The sequence below is a fragment of the Capricornis sumatraensis genome, chromosome 8 (genome assembly GCF_032405125.1).
Source record: "Capricornis sumatraensis isolate serow.1 chromosome 8, serow.2, whole genome shotgun sequence".
Classification (NCBI taxonomy): Eukaryota; Metazoa; Chordata; class Mammalia; order Artiodactyla; family Bovidae; genus Capricornis; species Capricornis sumatraensis.
The window spans coordinates 74211661-74231958 of NC_091076.1; the positions used below are offsets into that span (position 1 = coordinate 74211661).

General features: G+C 49.0%; 1 protein-coding gene across 1 annotated transcript in view; it reads left to right on the forward strand.

The window, feature by feature from the left end:
• RAP1GAP2 (RAP1 GTPase activating protein 2) overlaps positions 1 to 20298 on the forward strand; it is a 211155-nt gene that overhangs the window by 172228 nt on the left and 18629 nt on the right. Inside the window, exons 12-18 of the mRNA XM_068977434.1 lie at positions 173 to 256; positions 5175 to 5275; positions 7902 to 8031; positions 10986 to 11141; positions 16908 to 16979; positions 17491 to 17577; positions 18892 to 19026. Of these exons, the coding sequence (XP_068833535.1) occupies positions 173 to 256; positions 5175 to 5275; positions 7902 to 8031; positions 10986 to 11141; positions 16908 to 16979; positions 17491 to 17577; positions 18892 to 19026 (765 nt within the window). The remainder of the gene's footprint in view (positions 1 to 172; positions 257 to 5174; positions 5276 to 7901; positions 8032 to 10985; positions 11142 to 16907; positions 16980 to 17490; positions 17578 to 18891; positions 19027 to 20298) is intronic.

The window sequence follows — 20298 nt, forward strand, 5'->3', positions numbered from 1 at the left end:
GACCTGTATCCTGACTGTGTACTTGACTTCATCTCTTCTCTTCCTCCATGTGTGGACGTCTCGTATCAACTGGGGCCCGTCCTCCACTGAAATGGGTACTTCCCCTTCCACCTGCCTCCTGACTCTGCCTCCAGGTTAATAATCTAATTTCTTTTATTCCATTGTTTTCCAGGCCTCCCAAATGATTGTGTCTTACGATGAGCATGACGTCAACAACACATTCAAATTCGGGGTCATTTATCAGAAAGCCAGGCAGGTAAGCATCACGGATCCACATCACTCGAGCCTGTGCTTTCTCCCTGGGGACGTTTGATTTCCCATTCCCCACACACAAGAGCACCTGGATTATGTTCTTAAACATTGTGAGTACAACCATCCTGTCCACATAAGAATTAGACTGGAGGTGGCAGAGTCTTCAAGGTAGGCTGCTGCTCTCAAAAAGGCTTGCACATCCTTGAAACCGTGATATAGCTTTTCATTTAGTGAATTCTAGTTTTTCCTGGCTTACTTCTGCTTGTGTTTAACAATGGGCTATAGGTCACAAGAAAAATCAGACAGGGTGGAGGGGAATGGATTAGTGAAGGCTGCTTTCTTTCTGCCCACCACTCTCCCCGCTGGGAATTCGCTTTTGCTCCCCACATGTGAGTAGTGTCCTGGCATTGAGTGTGCGCTCTCTGCCCAGGTCTGTGTTCACTGATGTCATGTTGGTGGCTTCCAGTAGGCCACGATGAAAGTATTCACACTATGGAAATGGGCAAACACCAGAGCTTCTGTTTTTTCCTCTCTTTAGAGAGCAAGTTGTTAAAATTTTTACCAGTACACACTGCTCATCCTTCTCTGTCTCTTGGGGTGCTTCATGTGCTGCTTTGGAGTCAGTTGACCAGAATGGTGTTTCTCAAAGTGTGTTCCGTGAGACCCTAGTTGACCAGAATGGTGTTTCTCAAAGTGTGTTCCGTGAGACACTAGTCTGGTGAACAAATGAGTTCCGGTGGGGAGTGATCAGTTGTGTGGGAACGTTTTAAAGGTTCTGAGAATCCTCAAAGTAGATAACTCTTTTTAACTTTGTTGAACTCAGTATTTCCCATACGCATTTGACCACAAACTTCCCATCTTTCCTACCATGAACATTTATTAACATCCTGAGAAGTGGTCGGCTGAACATACCACTATTTCCTCATCTGTGGGACCGTATTATCAGAGCTGTACAAAGTAAAAATGCAATATGTGAAAATAATTAGAGCAGCTACTTGAATAATTCCCTTACATTATAAGATTCGTCTGTTTTGGTCTTTCAGCTCCTCAAGCCTTCATTAATTTCCACATCCATTTCATCTTCGTATCATCCAAGAGCCTAGCATGGTGACTTTATAGAAATACACTCAATTTTTTGTTATCTGAATGAATGAATGAATAAAAGTTTTGGCCCTCCTGATGGTAGGTCAGTAGTATTTTTCAGTATTACCTCTGTCATCTCTTTTGCGTGATAACATCTTTCTCGTCTGGATGATAGCTGACTTCCTTGTCTGAAGATATTAGACCACAAGAGGCATGTGTTTGCTTAAAAACACTAATTAATGAAGGCTTGAGGAGCTGAAAGACCAACACAGATGAATCTTATAATGTAAGGGAATTATTCAAGTAGCGGCTCTAATTATTTTCACATATTGCATTTTTATTTTGTACAGCGCTGATAATACAGTCCCACTAATTAAAGTTCTTTGCTTGTGAAATTTACCAACGCCGATCTCATAAGGTGATTACAGTCCAATGTTCCAGCAAAATTATAATTACTGGACATTAACCATCCACCTCAGAGAAGGAATCTGACAGAGTCTGCATGTTGTTTATGTGCCTGACGTAACTGAGGCAAGGAGTGGGCGCAAGGGCAGATAAAAGTCTTTTCTTAAAAAACATGGATTGTTTTGCAGACCTACATTAGGAGGGATTAATATGAACATTTGTTGTGTGAAAGCCCTATGCTGACCCTAGGATATAAATAAGCCCCATCTGACTCTCTGTGAGGCACTTTGCTAAGCACTGTGGCGGATACAGCAATGACTAGGAACCCCTCCCTGAGTGCATGATCAAGCTCAAGGCCAATACAAAAATAAAGACAGTAATCCCAGGCAGAGTTAAATCCTTGAGAGAGGTACACACCCCAGAGCATAAGCTAGATTGTTTTTTTCAGAAAATGTACATTGTCTGGAAGTGGTTATTCTACTGAACCCGAGCTTCCTGACCTGAGGCAGCCAGCATATTGGGCTCGAGTTGTGATAGATCAGGCATTGGGAAACATTTTCTGTAAAGGGCCAGACAGTAAATATTTTAGACTTCTCGGGCTATACTGTTTGTGTTGCAACTATTCAACCCTACCTCTGTAGTATAGAAGGAGCCACAGACAATATTAAATGAATTGGCCTGGCTGTGTTCCAATAAAACTTTATTTATAAAACAGGCAGCAGGCCAGACTTGGCACCTTGGGACATAGTCTGCTGGCCCCTGCTAGAGAGCATTGTTTCTCAAACTTTAGACAATTACAAACCATATCCAAGATCATATTAGTTTACTCTACTGTTTTTTTTAATTGCACCTATACTGTACTTCCCAGGTGGCTCAGTGGTAAAGAATTCTCCAACCAGTGCAGGAGACATGGGTTCAATCCCTGGGTCGGGAAGATCCCCTGGAGGAGGAAACGGCAACCCGCTCCAATATTCTTGCCTTTGAAATCCCATGGACAGAGGAGCCTGGAGGGCTACAGTCCGTGGGTTCACAAATGAGCTGGACATGACTTAGCAACTAAACAACAACCACAATCTGTGTAATGATTCACCCACTGAGGGACAGACAGCTGGGTTGTTTTCAGTTTGGGGCTATTATGAATAAAGCCACTGTGAACATTTGTATACAGTTTTTTATGTGAGCAGAAGTTTTCATTTCTCTGGGATAAATATTTAGGAAGACAATTGTCTGAGTGTGTGGTGATTATATGTTTAGTTTTATAAGAAACTACCAAGCTGTTTTTTAGCATGGTTGTTCCATTTTACATTTCTACCAGCAATGTGTGAGTGATCCATTTTCTCTACATCCTTGCCAGCATTTGGTGCTGCTACTATTTTTCATTTTAGCCATTCCAGTAGATGTGTGGTGAGATCTCGTAATGGTTTTAATTTGCACCTCTCTAATGGCTAACGATGGGGCTTCCCTGATGGCTCAGTGGATGAGGAATCTGCCTGCGGTGCTGGAGACACGGGTTTGGTCTCTGGGTCAGGAAGATCCCCTGGAGGAGGAAATGGCGACTGACTCCAGTTTTCTTGCCTGGGAAGTCCCATGGACAGAGGAGGCTGGTGGCTACAGTCTGTGGGCTCGCAAAGAGTTGGACACCCTGAGTGACTAAGCACACGCACAATGGCTAATAACAGTGAACATCTTTTCCCGTTTGAACATCATATTTGCCATTTGTATATCCTCTTCAGTGAAATGGCTGTTCATGTCCTTTGGCCATTTCTTAATTGGATTTTTTTTTTTTTACTGTTGAGTTTAAAATTTTTAAATAACAGCTTTATTGAGGTATAACTGACATACCATACCAATTCACAACAGCATGTGACTTATATCTCAGTAAAGTGCACAATTCAGTGGTTTGTAGTATATTCACAGAATTGTGCAGTTATTACCACTAACTACAGAAAAGTTTCATCACCCCTAAAAGAAACTCTATACCTAACAGTCACTTCCATCATCCCCATTCTCTGTAGCTCCTGTCAGCCACATATCTATTTCTACTCTCTCTGTGGATTTGCGGGATATTTCACATAAATGGAATCATAATATGTGGCCTTTGATGTCGGTTCTTTTACTTAGCATGATGCTTTCAAGGTTCATTCATGTTGTGCAATGAATCAGTACTTTATTCTTTTTTTTATGGCTGAATTGTATTCCATTGTATGGATATACTACATTTTAGCTTCCCTGGTGGCTCAGATGGTAAAGACTCTGCAATGCAGAGAGACATAGATTTGATCCCTGGGTTGGGAAGATCCCCCGGGAGAAGGGGATGCCTACCCACTGCAGTTTTCTTGCCTGGAGAATCCCATGGACAGAGAGGAGCCTGGAAGGCTACAGTCCATGGGGTCGAAAAGAATCGGACACAGCTGAGTGACTGTCACTTTCAGCACATTTTGCTTATCTGTTTATCAGTTGATGGACATTGGGGTTGTTTCCACTCTGGGACTATTTTGAATAATACTATTATTAACATTTGTATGCAAGCTTTTTTTTTTTGTATGAACTGTTGTTTTTATGCCTCTTGGGTATATTCTTAGGTGTGGAATTGCTGGTCATATGGCAACTCCATGTTTAGCTTTTTGAGTAACTGCCAGACTATTTTCCAAAGAAATGGCACCATTTTACATTCCCACCAGCAGTGTATGAGGGTTTTGATTTTTCCATATCCTCACCAACACTTCTTGTTGTCTTTCTTTTTGAATATAGTGTGAAGTGCTGTCTCACTGTGGTTTTGATTACTATTGAGTTTTGAGAGTTCTTTGTATATTTTCGATACAAATCCTTTGTCAGAAGTCCTATTATGAATTTTTCAGTTTTGGATTGGTTTATGGTATCAAGTCTAAGAACGCTTTCCTTCAGCTTTGTCCTTTTAATTTTTCCTTTGAGACTCAATTTATTTTCTGTACCTACAACACAGTGTTGTTGTAAAGACACAATGGTGAAATTATTTTGTAAATTCTCAAGTACTTAAAAAAGTCACATATTAATATTATCATATAGTGTGCAATGAAATTATGGCTAATTAGATTGGAAGTTATATATCCATAGGCTTGGGAAAATGTATTATCCATTAAACTTTGGAAGTTTTTAAAAAATCAAGGTATCTGAATACTGGTCATGCCTTTTTCTTTTTAAAGTGATCAGTGAGCAGTAGCTCTTGTTCAAATAGAAATCTTCATTAATCGCCCCCCAAAATCCAGCTCTGTTGAGTGAGCCCCATTAGTCCTTCCTCCTGAGGATGACAGAGCCATGGGATGGTGACTGCTCAGAATGGGGAAAGGAAGAAGGGGACCAGGTATCCGGACAACCGCATTCCCTCCCTTGGCGGCACCAGTAAGCCTTTTTTTTTTTCCCCTTAACTCTTGTCCCTGATCCTGTTTCTCTTTCAGACCCTGGAGGAGGAGCTGTTTGGGAACAATGAAGAGAGCCCAGCTTTCAAGGAGTTCTTGGAACTACTAGGGGACACGATCACGCTGCAGGACTTTAAAGGGTGAGTTTTAGCCAAGTGATGGTTCTGGCCCCATTGATGAAGCCCTAGAGAAGGGTGAGAGTTAACAGCTGAGTTTCAGCAGGGAGGGGGCATGTGAGAGTTAAAAACACACACAAGGAACATGGGATTACTTTTTAGTAAGTGCTCAACATTCATTGATTGCATCTCTAAGGAATTTGTGGTACAGGTGGTGGTGGTGGTTTAGTCGCTTAAGTCGTGTCCGATTCTTGCAACCCCGTGGACTATATAGCCCACCAGGCTCCTCTTTCCTTGGGATTCTCCAAGCAAGAGTACTGGAGTGGGTTGCTATTTCCTTCTCCATGTGGTACAGGGATAATCCCAAATGGCAGATGACCTGAATCAAGGCATTGACTTTTGCCCTTGGGATGCGTGATGAAATCATTCCACTTGAGACTTGCCTTCCTAATTACAGTTGGCTCAAACTGAGGGTTAAATGAATCCGCCTTCCATTCCAGATGAGCAGGTCATTCACCTGCTAGGCATTCTGGAAAGAGTGTCCTGTGTAGTTTGAGGGGTGGGGGGGTGTGAGAAGTGACCATTTTAGATAATACACAAAAAAATTGGATAATAGAGTTGGTGCAAATACCATTATCCTTCTGGCAGGAATCTGTGCAACAGCCTGTGGTTCTGTAAGTGGACAGAGAGAATTTTGGGGCAATTGCTTTGAAAGCTCAGCCCTTTATTTCCTTTGACAAAGGCAACATTTGGGGAGGGCCTTCAGACCTGGCCAACCTATTCTTTGCTTTGTGGCTGGAGCACGACTAAACCCTCAGATTTCTACACCTCAACAGCCACCTTAACAGGATTTCCTAACGTGTGAATGCACCTAGCTCCGTGCCTGGCATGGCATAGGTTCCACAATCACTTCCTTCCTCTGCTCCCTTCTCTCCTCTTCCTTTTCCTTTTCCCTTTTCCCCTCTTCCTCTCTCTTCAAGGTCATCCCTGCTGTCTAGAGTCAGTCACACATGGGTCAAAATCTCATCCCTGCCACTTATTAGCTCTGTGACTTTGAACAAGAGGTTAAGAGGACTTAACCTCTGCAAACCTCAATTTTCTTGTCTATAAAAAGGGAGATAAAGATAGCACTGACCCTACAGGCTTGTGGAAGGATTAAAATAGGTAACGCACAGGAAGCACTTAAGCCAGTTTCATGCATGGAGTAAGCACTGGATGTCATTATTATTGTTCTTATTATACCACTTTCCATTGGCTCTACGATGCCGTCCTTACAAGATATATCCTGGGACCACCTTGCTTGTCCAGTGGTTAAGATTCTGAGCTTTCACTCCAGGAGGCAAGGTTTGGGCAACTAAGATCCTGTACGCTGCAGGGAAAGTGAAAATCACTCGTCATGTCCAACTCTTTGTGACCCCATGGACTATACAGTCAGTGGAATTCTCCAGGCCAGAATACTGGAATGGGTAGCCTTTCCCTTCTCCAGGGGATCTTCCCAACCCAGAGATCGAACCCAGGTCTCCCGCATTGCAGGTGGATTCTTTACCAGCTGAGCCACAAGGGAAGCCCTTGTGCTTCACAGAGGCTGCACAGAGTGGCCCCCCAAATATATAAAACATCCAAAATAAAAAAATATATAAGATATATCTTGATTTCAGAGATGTTAAAATGTGAAAAAGTTTTATATCTTGCAGTTGATGAGATAAAATATATTAAAATCACCAAGGACTCTGGAGATCATATAACCCTATCCTTTTATTTTCTGAGGCCTAGAGAAATTAAGTGATGTGCCCAAGGGTGTGTGCTGACTTTGTGGCAGAAGGTGGTCTAGAACCTGGGGAGCTCCTAGCTCCCGGCCTCCTGTGCTTTCCTCCATGTGGGGCTGAGCACATTTCTGGCTTGAATTGCAATGTATGGCGGTTGGGGAGGACTTGATGTCCAGGGTCTATTTTATTTCATTTTCTTAAAGGAACCTGTATCCCACTCCCCTTGCTGAAGAATATGATCATGACCAGCAGCCATGTTTCTATAAAGGAAGAAGGTGCAACTCCTAGAAGCCTACCCAGTTCCTTAGTACTTTTCTTTCCTGCCTGTGAGGAGGTAGCCAGAGAAGGAAGCCCCTGGGATATCTCCCAACTGGGTGTTGCCATGGCGGGGGAAGGGGCCCTCCACTTTGGGACTGACTGGGTAGAAGTCAGGTGTCTGTCCCCTCTTCTTGCTGACTCTGGATACTCTAGGGGGGGCTTACCACCATCAGGATGGCTGACTGCCCTTGCTCAGGGCTGCAGACCTGCCCTTGCAGAGAGAAGGGCTTATGCCCAGGCTGGGAGGCCCCTAGCAGCTGGGACAGCATTTGTCTGAAACTCTGGCTGGACCTCCATCTTCCCATGGTGTGGAAGGGACATGGCCGAGGCTTGGAATGGAGGGTCTGCCTTTGTCTTCTAAATAATAATTTATGGTTGGAACACCAGGGCTCATCTGCTCAGATGAGGGTTATCTGCTTTCCCCACATGGTAATCTCTCTGCCCTCAGCTCTTCCATATCTTCCCATTCATTCTCCTGCCCCTATGTCCTTAGGGAAGGTCGTGCCAAGTCGCCCACTTCCCTTTCTCTCTCTCTCCCTGCCGCCACCTGCCTGTTTCCCTGACAGTTTCCGAGGAGGCCTGGATGTGACCCACGGACAGACGGGTGTGGAATCAGTGTACACGGTATTCCGGGACAGGGAGATCATGTTCCATGTCTCCACAAAGCTGCCGTTTACCGAGGGAGACACCCAGCAGGTAACTGTGTTCAGGATGGCTTTGGGAGCCCGGGGTGTGCAAGGTGAAAACCTGGATTCAGGCTGGTGTCCCCCAGGGCCCCCAGGCCCCTCTCCCCATTTGCATAATCCAGAGGCCTGTCTGTTCACCTTTGTTCCTCTTATCAAAACCTGTCCTCCTGCGTTGTCACACTGAGGCCGCAGGTCACCAGCCTGCGTGGGAGGCGGGACAGAGTTCTTGGATATCGCTCTGTGACTGATGGGGAAACGGTGGTTAAAAGACTGTTTCCCAGGTGATAGGGGCAGAGTTGGGAGCAAAGCCCAGGTGCCCTGATCGTGGAGAGTGGTGGTGAAAGAGTACATCATGGGGTCTGCACATGGCAGCTTGAAGCCAGCTCTGCTACCTTAGGGCTTTGTGACTCTGGGCAAGCTGGTAACCTTGTGGTCTCATTCATCTCATCTGTCAAATAGGGGTTATACCACGAATGTCAGAGGGTAGTGGTGGAGATCACGTAGGGTCCCGATTGTAGGGCTCAGTACAATGCCTGGCTTGTGGCAGACTTCTTACCTTGCCGCTGTTCACTGCCCACTCTTCTGGCCCAGAGATGTAACTCTGGTTATTACACGAGACACCTCTCTTGACTCTCACCTCTACCGCTTTCCTAATCACACAGCCTCACCTCTCAGTGCACCTGCCGTGGGCAGGAATCCAGCCTTTTGCTTGACTGGAAAACCCTGGGTGAGACTGCTGCTTCACGTGTGTTCCCTTTTTCCCTCTCATTTGCTGCACAGACAGTTGCATGTCCTCAGGGAGGACCTGGTCTTTTCTTTTTTTAGTTTTGTTACTTTATTTATTTTTTATTATTCTTTTTTCCAGGTTGTGATTTATTGATTTTTTTAAAAAAAAATATTCTTTGACAAGCAACATTTTAAAATTTAATGATGTGTAGCTTTGAATTTACTGCTTTAAATTTTTAATGCATTTTTGGTATCTTGTCTAAGAAATATTTGCCTTTTCTCAAGTCATAAAGATATTCTCCCAGCTTTTTTAAAAAGTTATTTTTAATTGGAGGATAGTTGCTTTACAATGCTGTGTTAGTTTCTGCTGTACAACAACATGAATCAGCTGTACGTATACACGTGACCCCTCTCTCAGGGCCTCCCTCCCACCTCCCACTCTGCACCCCCCCGTCTAGGTCATCACAGAGCACCGAGCTGAGCTCACTGTGCTATACGGCAGCTGCCTGCTAGTTATCAAGTTTATATGTGAGGTAGCATGTATATGCCAATGCTGCTCTCTCAGTTTGGCCCACCCTCTCCTTCCCATGCTGGGTCCACACGTCCACTTTCTACATCTGCACCTCTATTCCTGCCCTGCAAATAGTGTTTTGTTTGTTTGTTTTTTTAATAGGAGTTGTTTTGATGAGAAATAGTAGTTTTGTTTATTTACTTCTTTTAGCCATGCTCTGCAGCATGCAGGATCTTAGTTCCCTGACTGGGGATGGAACCCGGGCCCTTGGCAGGGAGAGCCCAGAGTCCTAACCCCTGGACCGCCAGGGACTTTTCGACCTACGTTTCTTCCTCACTGAGCCCTGAAACCAGTAGCTGTTCCCTGCTGTGGCCCCATTTGCCCCGTCCCACCCTCTGTACCATTTTAGTCTCTAGGCAGATAAGGAAGGGACTTGGGCCTTTCACCAGACTCTGACTCTTTTGTTTCTGAGCAGGGAACCCAGGAGGGAGCACAGATGTAGTATTATAAACATACTGCCTGGCTTCTTAGGAAGAAAGGAAATTGGCAAAGGAGGCTATGATTTGGCTCTGAAATAACTACTGAGTGTTCCGGAAGCAAATAGGAGCAAGACTCCTTTTGTATCCAAGCTAGGTTTTTGCTCAGTGTTACACCTTCAGCTCTGTTCCTTCAAGGCCCCCTCACCCCTTGCCCCAGCCTAGGACTGAGGGCTCTTCTCTGCCTGTCTTGCTCGCAGTGTCTCCTCTGTTAAGCGGGATGTGCACAGATCTTGACTCTCAGTAAGGACTGAATAGCTGTTAATTTTTCATCTGAAGAAATAGGATGATGTGTGTGGAATAAATGAGACGATTTGTAAAAGTGCCCAGCCCAGGGCTCAGTATACAGCAGGTGCTCAGTGAGTGGGAAACTCAATGGGAAACAGTTTGCATGCAGTAGGTGCTTAATAAAGGGACAAAGCTAGATAAGTACCTAGCTAGGATTTGGTATACAGGAGGGCCTCAACATTTGAAATCATGCACGTGAACAGCCCAGCATGGTTCCTGGCACACAGTAGGTGCTTGGTGATTGAGATCTCCTGTGACAGCGCCTGGCAGAAGCTGGGATCCTAAATTGGGGTGAGATTTTTCTCTCCCCCATCACTGCCACCAAGCCAGGTTGCCCATATTTCTCTAAGCCTGGTTCTTCTCCCTTCTGGCCCCTCCTTCCCGTGCATCCACATTTCCATCAAGTGCTCCCTTCTCTCCCAATCTCCTCTTCCAGGAAGTCTTCTCAGATTACCATTAGGCCTCTGACTTTACCCCCTTCTCTGCCCTCATAGTATCAGGCACTTTGTGGGTAGTGACTGATTTAGCAGTTGCTAAGTCGCTTCGTTAGTGCCTTTGTTAGTGTTCTCAGGCGGCTCCGCCAGTGTTTGTGTCCCTCCCAGGTCAATTGTGAGCTCTCTGAGGGCAAAGCCCAGCCTCACTTTTTAACCATTTTCCCTGAGTCCTGAGTCAGGGCTAACTCTACATGCTGTAGAGCTTGGTCCTGACAACTTAGGCATTTTTCTCATTTTTTTCCTTTTTAGTGGCTTCTAAAGATTGAAAGAAAAAGGTCCCTGGAGAGAGAGGTCTCCGTGTTCCAGGGTTTATGTATAAAGATAGAATAATGAGGAATTTCCTATGTAGACCTGTTCTGTTTTCAGGATGTTCTTACTGGCTTAGAATAATGGAAACCTTTTTGTTTAGCTCCAGAGAAAGAGACACATCGGGAATGACATTGTGGCCATCATCTTCCAAGAAGAAAACACACCGTTTGTCCCAGACATGATTGCCTCCAACTTTTTACACGCCTACATTGTCGTGCAGGCCGAGAACCTGGGCACAGAGCCCCCATCCTACAAGGTAAGGAGAAAGTCCCATTGGAGGAAGGACATAGAATCAGTAATATTGAGGAACACCAGGGCTTCATGGCTCCTCAGACCATTCTCCAAAAATGTGATAGATTTCCCGTGAATTCTCGGGTTTCTGGGATTTGGGAGCGAGACTCTTGGAGAGCACCTTCTGAAGTCACTGCATCCAACTTGCTGCCCCTGGGCTTCCCAACCTCTAACTCAGGGGTTGAAGAGCTCCTTGTGTCCCTACCTGGAATCTGGTAGTGCCGTTTCCTAGCGCGGGGAGGAGCCAGAGAAGACTGAAAGAGAAAAAGGGGAGAGGACTGTCAGGAAAGGGGAGGGGAAGGAGGGTGGGAACAAAGGGAAGAAAGAGGAGAGATGTTCATGGTGAGAAGGGTGGAGAGCAGGGGGCCTGGCAGACCCTGGCCCCTGGGTGGGCCCTCTGATTTAGCCATTCTGGGCAAATGATCTCGAGTTGAAGACTTACAGGGCGTGGGTCGAAGCCTTCTGACGCATGGGCTCAGAATCCTTGGGGATGTTCCTGAGCCTCAGCTGCCCTCACCTTACCCCCTCCTGATGGCTGTGTCGCTAACCCTCTCCTTTGCTTCTCTGTGAGGAATGAATCTAACTCCCTGGGTAAGAGTTTCTCTATATCACAGTGGTGTTGGGATGCCTGGGGTCCTAGGGAGATAGACTGAAGCAGAGTTTTTAACGTGGATGTTCGACAGTCTTTGAACTCCTTGCAGATAAGGACGAAATGTCGAGTTCACATGCTTCTTTGTGTTTTCTGGGGAGAGAGGCCATAGCTTAAACTCTCAGAGAGCTCCATGCTCTAAGGGAGAGGAAAAAGGAGCCTGGGAAAAGGAAACCGTGGACCTGAAATGCTTCCTGTACATTTATTTATATTTATTTTTTGTTGCACTGGGTCTTCGTTGCTGAGCTCCAGCTCTCTTTAGTTGTGGCGAGCAGAGGCTTTGCTCCGTTGCGACATGTGGGCTTCCCATCGCAGTGGCTGCTCTTGTGGAGCACAGCCTGTAGGGCGGGAGGACTTCAGTAGCCATGGCTCACAGGCCCAGTAGTTGCGGCTTGTGGACTCCAGAGCACAGGCTCAAAAGTTGTGGTGCATGGGCGTGGTTGCTCCGCAACGTGTGGAATCTTCCCAGACCAAGGATCGAACCCATCTCCCCTGCTTGGCAGGCGGATTCTTATCCACTGTGCCACCAGGGAGGTCTCTGTTTTCTCCATAGTAGCTGAGGCCACTGCTGGTCTCTGGGGTTCCTGAGGCCATAGCATTTCCTAGCCATCTTTACACAGTATCAGTTTTGCCTGAATATTTTGGGAAAAAAAAAATGCTGTTATATAATCATGTTATATAATTTTTATACTAGTACAAACCCAAGTGTATTAAGTACAAAATTCACATCAGCTTTAAAGCCAAATAGGAGGCTTCAGAATAAAACAAAGCCCCCCCCCCCCCCAACCCCAACTCTCTCTTGTTGAGAAGAGCTGATTCCTTTACATGCCCACGTTCAGTCCTCTTCTGGTGTTGAGCAGTTTTAGCTGAAAAGTTGGAGAAGCCGTGGTTTGGTTGTTTTCTTGAGGGCTTTGACTGACACAGGTGGTCACTTCAAACAGCGGCTTGCTTAATTTCTCGGTGGAAGTAAGTGTTCTCATTCAGTGCCTGCCGTGTGGGCACTTGGAAGTGACATAAATTTTCAGGGAAGGGACAGAAGAGGCCGTGAGTGCAGTTCAACCATTGGGACACTCAGATGGGTCATCTAATAGCCAGTGGAGGCCGAGAAGGCGCCTCAGAGATGTGTAAGAGGAGGGCTCCCAGGCCCTGCCAGTTCAGTTCAGTTCAGTTCAGTCGCTCAGTCGTGTCCGACTCTTTGCGACCCCATGAATCGCAGCACGCCAGGCCTCCCTGTCCATCACCATCTCCCAGGCCAATCAGTCATTATATGTACATATGGCTCGTCTACTGGCTGAATGAAGCCTCTTGTGAATGTTTTGTATCTGCTTTTAATTCCTGATCGGAAATGGGGTTCGACTAACTGGTTCTTCAGTTTCCCAGAGCTTTAGCAGAATGGGAAAATAGAAGAGAGAAAAAAAGTCAGAGATCCAGGGAAGTACCACCCCACCTCCAGTGGTGATGCTGGAAGTCTTTATAGACCAAGTCCCCCCAGCCACAGTCTCTGGTCCCAGGAAATGCACTGGCCTCAGGGAGAGGGTGAGAACCAGAGCTCATAAGGAGAGGAGGGCTGCACATGGAATGTGGGACCTCAGGCTCCACCTGCCAGACAGAACTGAAGCCAGAAGGCAAGACCTGTGAGTGGGGGCTGGGTCCAGGGACGGGGCGGGGCAGGGAGGAAGATTAGCCTTTCACGGTGCTCCCCAAAGCTTTGTCTATCCACGCCCCCAGCAGCACTCCAGTGATGGGCAAACAGGAGGACATGGTTAGATCCTTTGGGGGTCCAAGTGTCACCCCCGCGGGCCTAGGGGCTATGGCAAAGGAGGCTGAGAGTTCCTTGGGGGCTGAGCAGTGCCCCAGGGGCCCCCACTGGGGAGGACAAACAACAGGAAAGAAGAGCAAGGGGTGAAGGACAGAGGTGGAAATATGCAGGGAAGGTCCCCACACTCAGAAGCTCTGAAATCCGGGGTTTGGTCCTGGCCCTGCCTCTGACTGCTGTGTGACCTGGGGTCGTTCCTTCCCTCGCTGGGTCTCCGTTGCCTTCTGTGTGAAATGAGGAAGTTGGAGTAGTTCTGACATGCTGAGCAGGGGAAGTAGGGGGAGTTGAGAAAGACGGGCGTGTGTGTGGATTAAGAAGTGGTTTGGGGGAACTCTATAGTATTTCAGGTGTCTTTTATTAGGTGCAGGCAGTGGCACTCCACTCCAGTACTCTTGCCTGGCAAATCCCATGGGCGGAAGACCCTGGTAGGCTGCAGTCCATGGGGTCGCTAAGAGTTGGACACGACTGAACGACTTCACTTTTATTTTTCACTTTCATGCATTGGAGAAGGAAATGGCAACCCACTCCAGTGTTCTTGCCTGGAGAATCCCAGGGACAGGGGAGCCTGGTGGGCTGCCGTCTATGGGGTCGCACAGAGTCGGACACGACTGAAGCGACTTAGCAGCAGCAGCAGCATGGAAAATAATAAAAGCTTCGAGTGAAAATGGTTACCCCTTACTGGGCATCTGATCTTGCCGGACACTGTGCTCGGCCCCTGAGAGCAGTCTTCTTGAGTTCTCCCAAGCCAGGAAGGCTTCCATTAGCCCTGTGTCATAGGGGGGCAGATTGAAGCTGAGAGCTTACGTCTCATAAGGCCTGAATCCACCACGCCTGGAGACAGTGGAGCTGGAACCAGCTCCAGTTGGGCAGCTGGAACCAGCCAACAGTCCTGTCCCTGTCTGACTGTGGTCTTCGTCCCAGAGCTGTCAGGGCACGTGGGAACGTGGACTCACGACCTGGGGTGTGAGTCCCAGAAACATGAAACATCACATTGGAGTGTGTTTCCCATGTGAATTTCATCCTTAACCTGCTAACTTGAAACTCCAGCTGAACCATCATTAGGAGTCCCTCCCCTCCCAGACTCTTCAAGTTCTGCAAAAGCATCAGGTATCTTGTGTGAAGCAGACCACGGGGGTGGGCTGCTATCTGTGTACCTGCTTCCCTTCACTACTGGTCTGTTGCTTGGGCAACCTCGTGGTCCCCTAAGGCTTCCAGGCCACGCTGGGACAGACAGGATCTTAGTAAGCCTGGAGTCCCTGGAGGCTCCCCGCCTCCCTGGTGCATCCTGGTTACCCACAGGCCCATGCCTCCTTCCGCTTTCTAGTCCTGAAGAGTCTCTCCCCAGAGTCACCTGCTGCCTCTCCCCTTCTGAGCCCTGCCCCCACCCATGCTGGGAGGCCTTGGCTGGATTTAGAAAACAGGAAGGTGAGGTTGTGTTTAGGCAGTTTCTGCTTTCAACTCAGCCGCCCAGCCGTCCCCAGGAAGAGGGAACAACAGAGGCCTGGGCGTTTGGCTGGAAAAGGGCCAGGAGATGGAGCATGTGGGGTCGAGAATGGCCGTCAAAGGAAGGCTCCTCTCTCCTTTCTGTGGGCTTGTCTGGCTGGGCGACTGGGGTGGATTTAAGAGTGTGTCTTCCTCAGTCAGCACAGACCGCTCTAATGCACGCCTGAGAAGGAGGGGGCGTCGGGATGGGAAGAAGGGAGAGCTGAGCCTGGCCTCTGGCCTCATCCCTGTCAGTAGCCCCTCAGTGGCCTTCCCCTCCCCTCCCCCCAGTTTTGGCTCCACGGGTGGAATTCTTGACTTGTGCCGTGGGTGCACGGTGGGTGGTGGAAGGGGAACAGTTTGGCCGCTGGAACCAGCCAGAAATCACGTCAGTCAAACACACACCATTTCCTGACTCCGTGCACTGCAGGTGGGGGGGTGGGGGGGTGGGTGGTGGCAGCTGTAAGGACAGCCCTGAGCTGGGGAGAGAAAGTCATATTGACCAGCCCTCTCTGGCTCCCGCCCCCTCCAGACCCTGGCAGGACCTTTGCTTGGCTGGGCTCCGAGCTGCCTGCTCACCCCGCCTGGCAGACTCTCTGCATCTGCCTTACTTCACAGGCCCGGGAGGCTGGCGGCGGACCAGCGCTGGGCTCACGTCAGCAGCCGCCAGGGGATGGAAGAGGGCAGAGTCTCCAGAGAGGCCTGCAGCCTCGTGGGCTGAGAGCAGGTGAAACCAGGGCACTTCCGGGCAGAGGTGGAGGAGAGGTGCAGGCATGGGGCCTGTCCTGAGCCTGGGAGACCCCAGAGCACCTTGGTGCCCCCTCTCACCAAGTTCCTGCTCATCAGGCGGGCCAGAGGTGCACACTCTACCCAGAGCCTGGGACACCCCCATGCAGAGCACCTTAGTGTCCCCCCACCCCTAATTCCCAGCCTCCCTGTGGCCTCTCTGTAGGGTTAGCATCCCAGTCGAATGAGGTAATGAGATAGCATCTCCGGGCTCTTGTTACTGCCTTAGAATTAGGACTCCCAGTCTGGGCTCTGCTGCTCTGTTAGTTCAAGCCTCACCTAGTCTCATAGACGCTTTGTATCTGAGACCAGGGCTCCCAAACACCAGTCCACTAAGAGCACAGAAACTCTTAGGTGCGTTCGAAGTTACAGACTCCTGGCTTCATCCCAGAGCTGCTGATTCAGTAGGTTCAGGGTGGACCCCATGCAATTGGTATTTATTTTTAAACACTTGAAGGGATTTTGATGTCTGGCCAGGTTTGGGATTCAGTGTTGTGGGAGAGAGCCCCACAGCAAGGTTGGGAAGCTTTGGATTCTCTGTTCATCTCTGGGGTTCATGTCTGGAGCCTTTGCAGGGTTGGCTCCATGGCTCTGGGCATCTGGTTCCTCATCAGGGATCCAGGGCTGATAATTCTCCCTGCGTCCTCTCTGTAGGGTTAGCATCCCAGTCAAATGAAGTAATGAGATACCATTTCCTGGGCCCTTGTTTCTGCCTTAGAATTAGGATTCCAGGCTGCTCCTCAACCCTGTCCATTGTCTGGCTTCCAGCCTCAGGAATGCAGAGGAGGGCACGTGGATGGCTCTATGCTGTCCAGCCCCACTTCTAGGAACAGTGACTCTGGTGTGCTGGCAATGGCTCAGGAGGCATCTTACTGTATTCTTGGAAGGGGCGGAGGGAGAAGGGAAGTCGATCCCCCAGGACCGGGGCTTCAAACACTCGTCATCCTCAGCCTGCGTTTCCTCCCTCCTGGCCCACACCAAGCCCCTCTGTGTTTCAGGTCGCAGTCACTGCACGGGAAGACGTGCCCGCCTTTGGCCCACCCCTGCCCAGCCCCCCTGTTTTCCAGAAGGTAGGAAATTCTCCTTTCTGCCCCTCTCATATCTGAGACTCTAAGTTTCCACACCTGAGTGGCAGGGAGTGCAGGGGGCCGAATTGGGCTAGAACTCTCAGGAGCACCTGCAGCAGGGTCAGGGGAATCTCCTCGTGTGGGGTCTCACCCCACCCCTCCTTGTGCTGCCAGCCTGGCCCGCACAGGGCCTTCCATCAGGCTGTTTGACCCTGGGTTGCCTTTCTGCCAAAAGAAGGGTTTTATGCCATGATCCAGTCCCAGGAGTCCTGCGCACAGATGGCTTGCAGTCATGGAAATGCCACTGTGGGGTGTGAGGGTTGGTTTCCCAGACCCAGGGAAGCTGGTTTCCGCGTTGGTATCTTAGCAGGTGGGCTTGGGCTGGGCTAGAAATGATGAAGTGTCAAACCTTTGAGGGGCTCTTCCCAGACCCTCTATTCTGCCTACCTCTTCCTGTGGCTGAAGCCCTTTGGGAAACAACAGCTATAAGGGTGGGATGTCTTGTCTGTTCCAGGGCCCGGAGTTTAGGGAGTTTCTGCTCACCAAGCTCACCAACGCGGAGAACGCTTGCTGCAAGTCGGACAAGTTTGCGAAGCTGGAGGTGAGAGCGTGGTTTCTGATCTTCCTTCTGCCCTTCTGGATAGCCTTTGTTCTTGGGGGCTGTTTAAGATGGGGAAGCACCATCTTTGCCCCTCTGAGCCTTCAGCCTTGTGTTGGTATGGAGCTCTTTCTTCTTGTGGGAACTCCATCCAAACTTTAGGTCTAGTCAGCCATTCCCTGATCAACACCTACTGTGTGTTGGACTCTGTTCTGTTCCCTGGGATCCTGGGGTCCTGGAGACAGAGTTTCTGCCCTTAAAGTTCTTATAGGCTGGTGGGACACAGATGGGATGTGGCGCACTGGACTGTGATGGAGGCCGGTACTGAGGCCACTTCTGCATCTGGGGAATGGAGGGCATATTCAGGGAAGGCTTCTTGGAGGAAGTGGCCCTTGAACTGCTGAACTGGATACCTGATAAATCTTTTGCCAGGAAGAAAGAATGAGAATGGTTATTCTAGGCGTGAGAAACAAACAGCATGAGCAAAGGCCAAGCAGATTCTGAGCACGACTTTGTGAGCATGACTCTAGAGGATTGAATGTGGGCTAAGCGTTCATGTGGAGTCTGGAATGGTGGGAGGCCCCTTTGGCGATGCTAGGGGGTCAGATCAAGAAAGACTTCCAGCTAGAGGCCCTAATAAAATAAGGGAGGGTGTGGGAGAGAGGCGAGATTGAAGGGGAGGAGGGCACGAAGGGTGGCCAGTTAGAAGCTATTAGAGGAGTCCAAAGACATGGTGACAGCTGCTTATACTGGGCACAGGAAATGGTTAGAGTCAGAAAGACATGACGTTTATAAGGGTATGGGGAAGTGGGTTTGTGAGGTGGCTCTTGAGCCTTTGGCTTGGGCTCTTTGCTAGCATGGGGACCACTGGAGATGGGTTCTATCTAGACCTGCTGTTTGGAGGTGCTCACAAAAGCTAAGTTGCTGGAAGGGCTTGTTCTGATCTGTGTGAATGCCCTCCCTCCACTGCCGCCCCCCGCCTCCCCCCGAACGATGAAGGCTATATACATGGCCCTGGATAAACATTTGGATGGAGAAGAGCTCTGGGTAGTTGGGTACATGGAGGTGGCGCCTAGGGCAGAGATCTGGGCAGGGAGTCATCAGGGCAGAGCCATGGAGGGCAGGATGGTCCAGGGAAAAAGGGCAGGGGTAGAGGGCAGAAGGCCTGAGTTAGCTGCAGCATTTGTGAGTGTGGAGCTCAGACAGGAGGTAGGTCCACACCGTCACCCGGATGCAATTGATCAGAATAGCAGCCCTTGGGCCAGGTGTCTGGATCCCCACCAGTGCCAGCTTCACAACGCCTCTTTTCCCTTCCAGGACCGGACGAGGGCCGCCCTCCTGGACAACCTTCACGATGAACTCCATGCCCACACTCAGGCCATGCTGGGACTGGGCCCAGAAGAGGACAAGTTTGAGAATGGGGGCCATGGGGGATTCCTGGAGTCTTTTAAGGTACAGGCACAAGAGTGGCTGGCTATTGCTAGGGCAGCGAGGTGTGTGTGGGGGGGTGGACCCAGGGAAGACAGCAGGGCCAAGTCCTCGTGATCCTGACCCCAGAGCCCAAGTGCCAGCCAGAGGGGCGTGGGCAGCAGGGGCATCACAGCTGTTTGCAGAGGGCAGGGGCATGGGGGAATGTGAGCAGTCGGAGCACCAACAGCGTCTCTGGCCATCTTCTACCTCCTTTCTTTGATCTGTGTCATCTCCTCTTGGTCTGGTCGGGTAGGCAGAGATGGGGGAAGCGTTAGCAGCAGGAGAGGAGCCTGTGCAAAATAAGAACATTACTGCTTTCATCTGCCTCTTTCAGTGGCTGGGGACCCCAGGGCAGGATAGGCAGAGGCAAGGACACAAGCCTTAGGGGTCTCTGGCAGCCAGTGTGGGAGACTGCAAGGGTTGCTACCAACTAGCAGGGCAGTGGAGGACCTGGCCAGGGCCGGTGGGATGGAGTTACAGGCAAGTCCTTGTGGACTTTGCAAAGTGGAGACTTTTTTCTAACCAGAGAGTGCTACTAAAATAAGTACTGAACCTCCTGTCCCTGGAAGTGTTCACGTCGGGCTTTGACAGACACTTGGGATAAAGAGGTTAATCATCACACGCTTGCCAAGTGCTTGCTGGTCTACCCAGTATTTACACCCATCATCCAATCTGAGCTTGGCTGTCGTCTTGTGCAGTTGGCAGAACTTGGGTCTTATTGTTGGATTGGTCAGAAAGGTCATTTGGATTTTTCCATAGTATCTTTTGGGAAAACCTGAACGAACGTTTTGACCAAATCAATATTTTTCACTCACTCACCAGGGGATAGACTGAGTGAGGCCGAAGGGCTGCTTGGAATGTTATCCCTACAGGAGAGGTGGAGCCTTGTTTCAAACCCAGGTTTTCTGTTTTTTAGGTCCGTGTTCTGCTGGATTGCCCATTGCAGAATGATTTATAAAGCTGCCATTTTGGTGGCAGTATGTGTGGGGTTGGGTCGGACCTGCCCATATTAGAATCCCAGCCCTCTGTGATCCTGGGCACGGTCTTTAAAGTCTCTGAGCTGTGGATTCCTTACCAACAATGCAGGGATGATCAATAGGACCTCTGTCGTGGAGTCAGTGGGAAAACTCATTGAAATAATGCCTGGAAAAGTGCATGTGGCCTGGAATACGAGAAGCGCTCAGTGGAGGTGTTAGCTGGTATTACTGTTTTCATGGAAAGTGAACGCTTAATGCACACTATCCCATCAAAGGC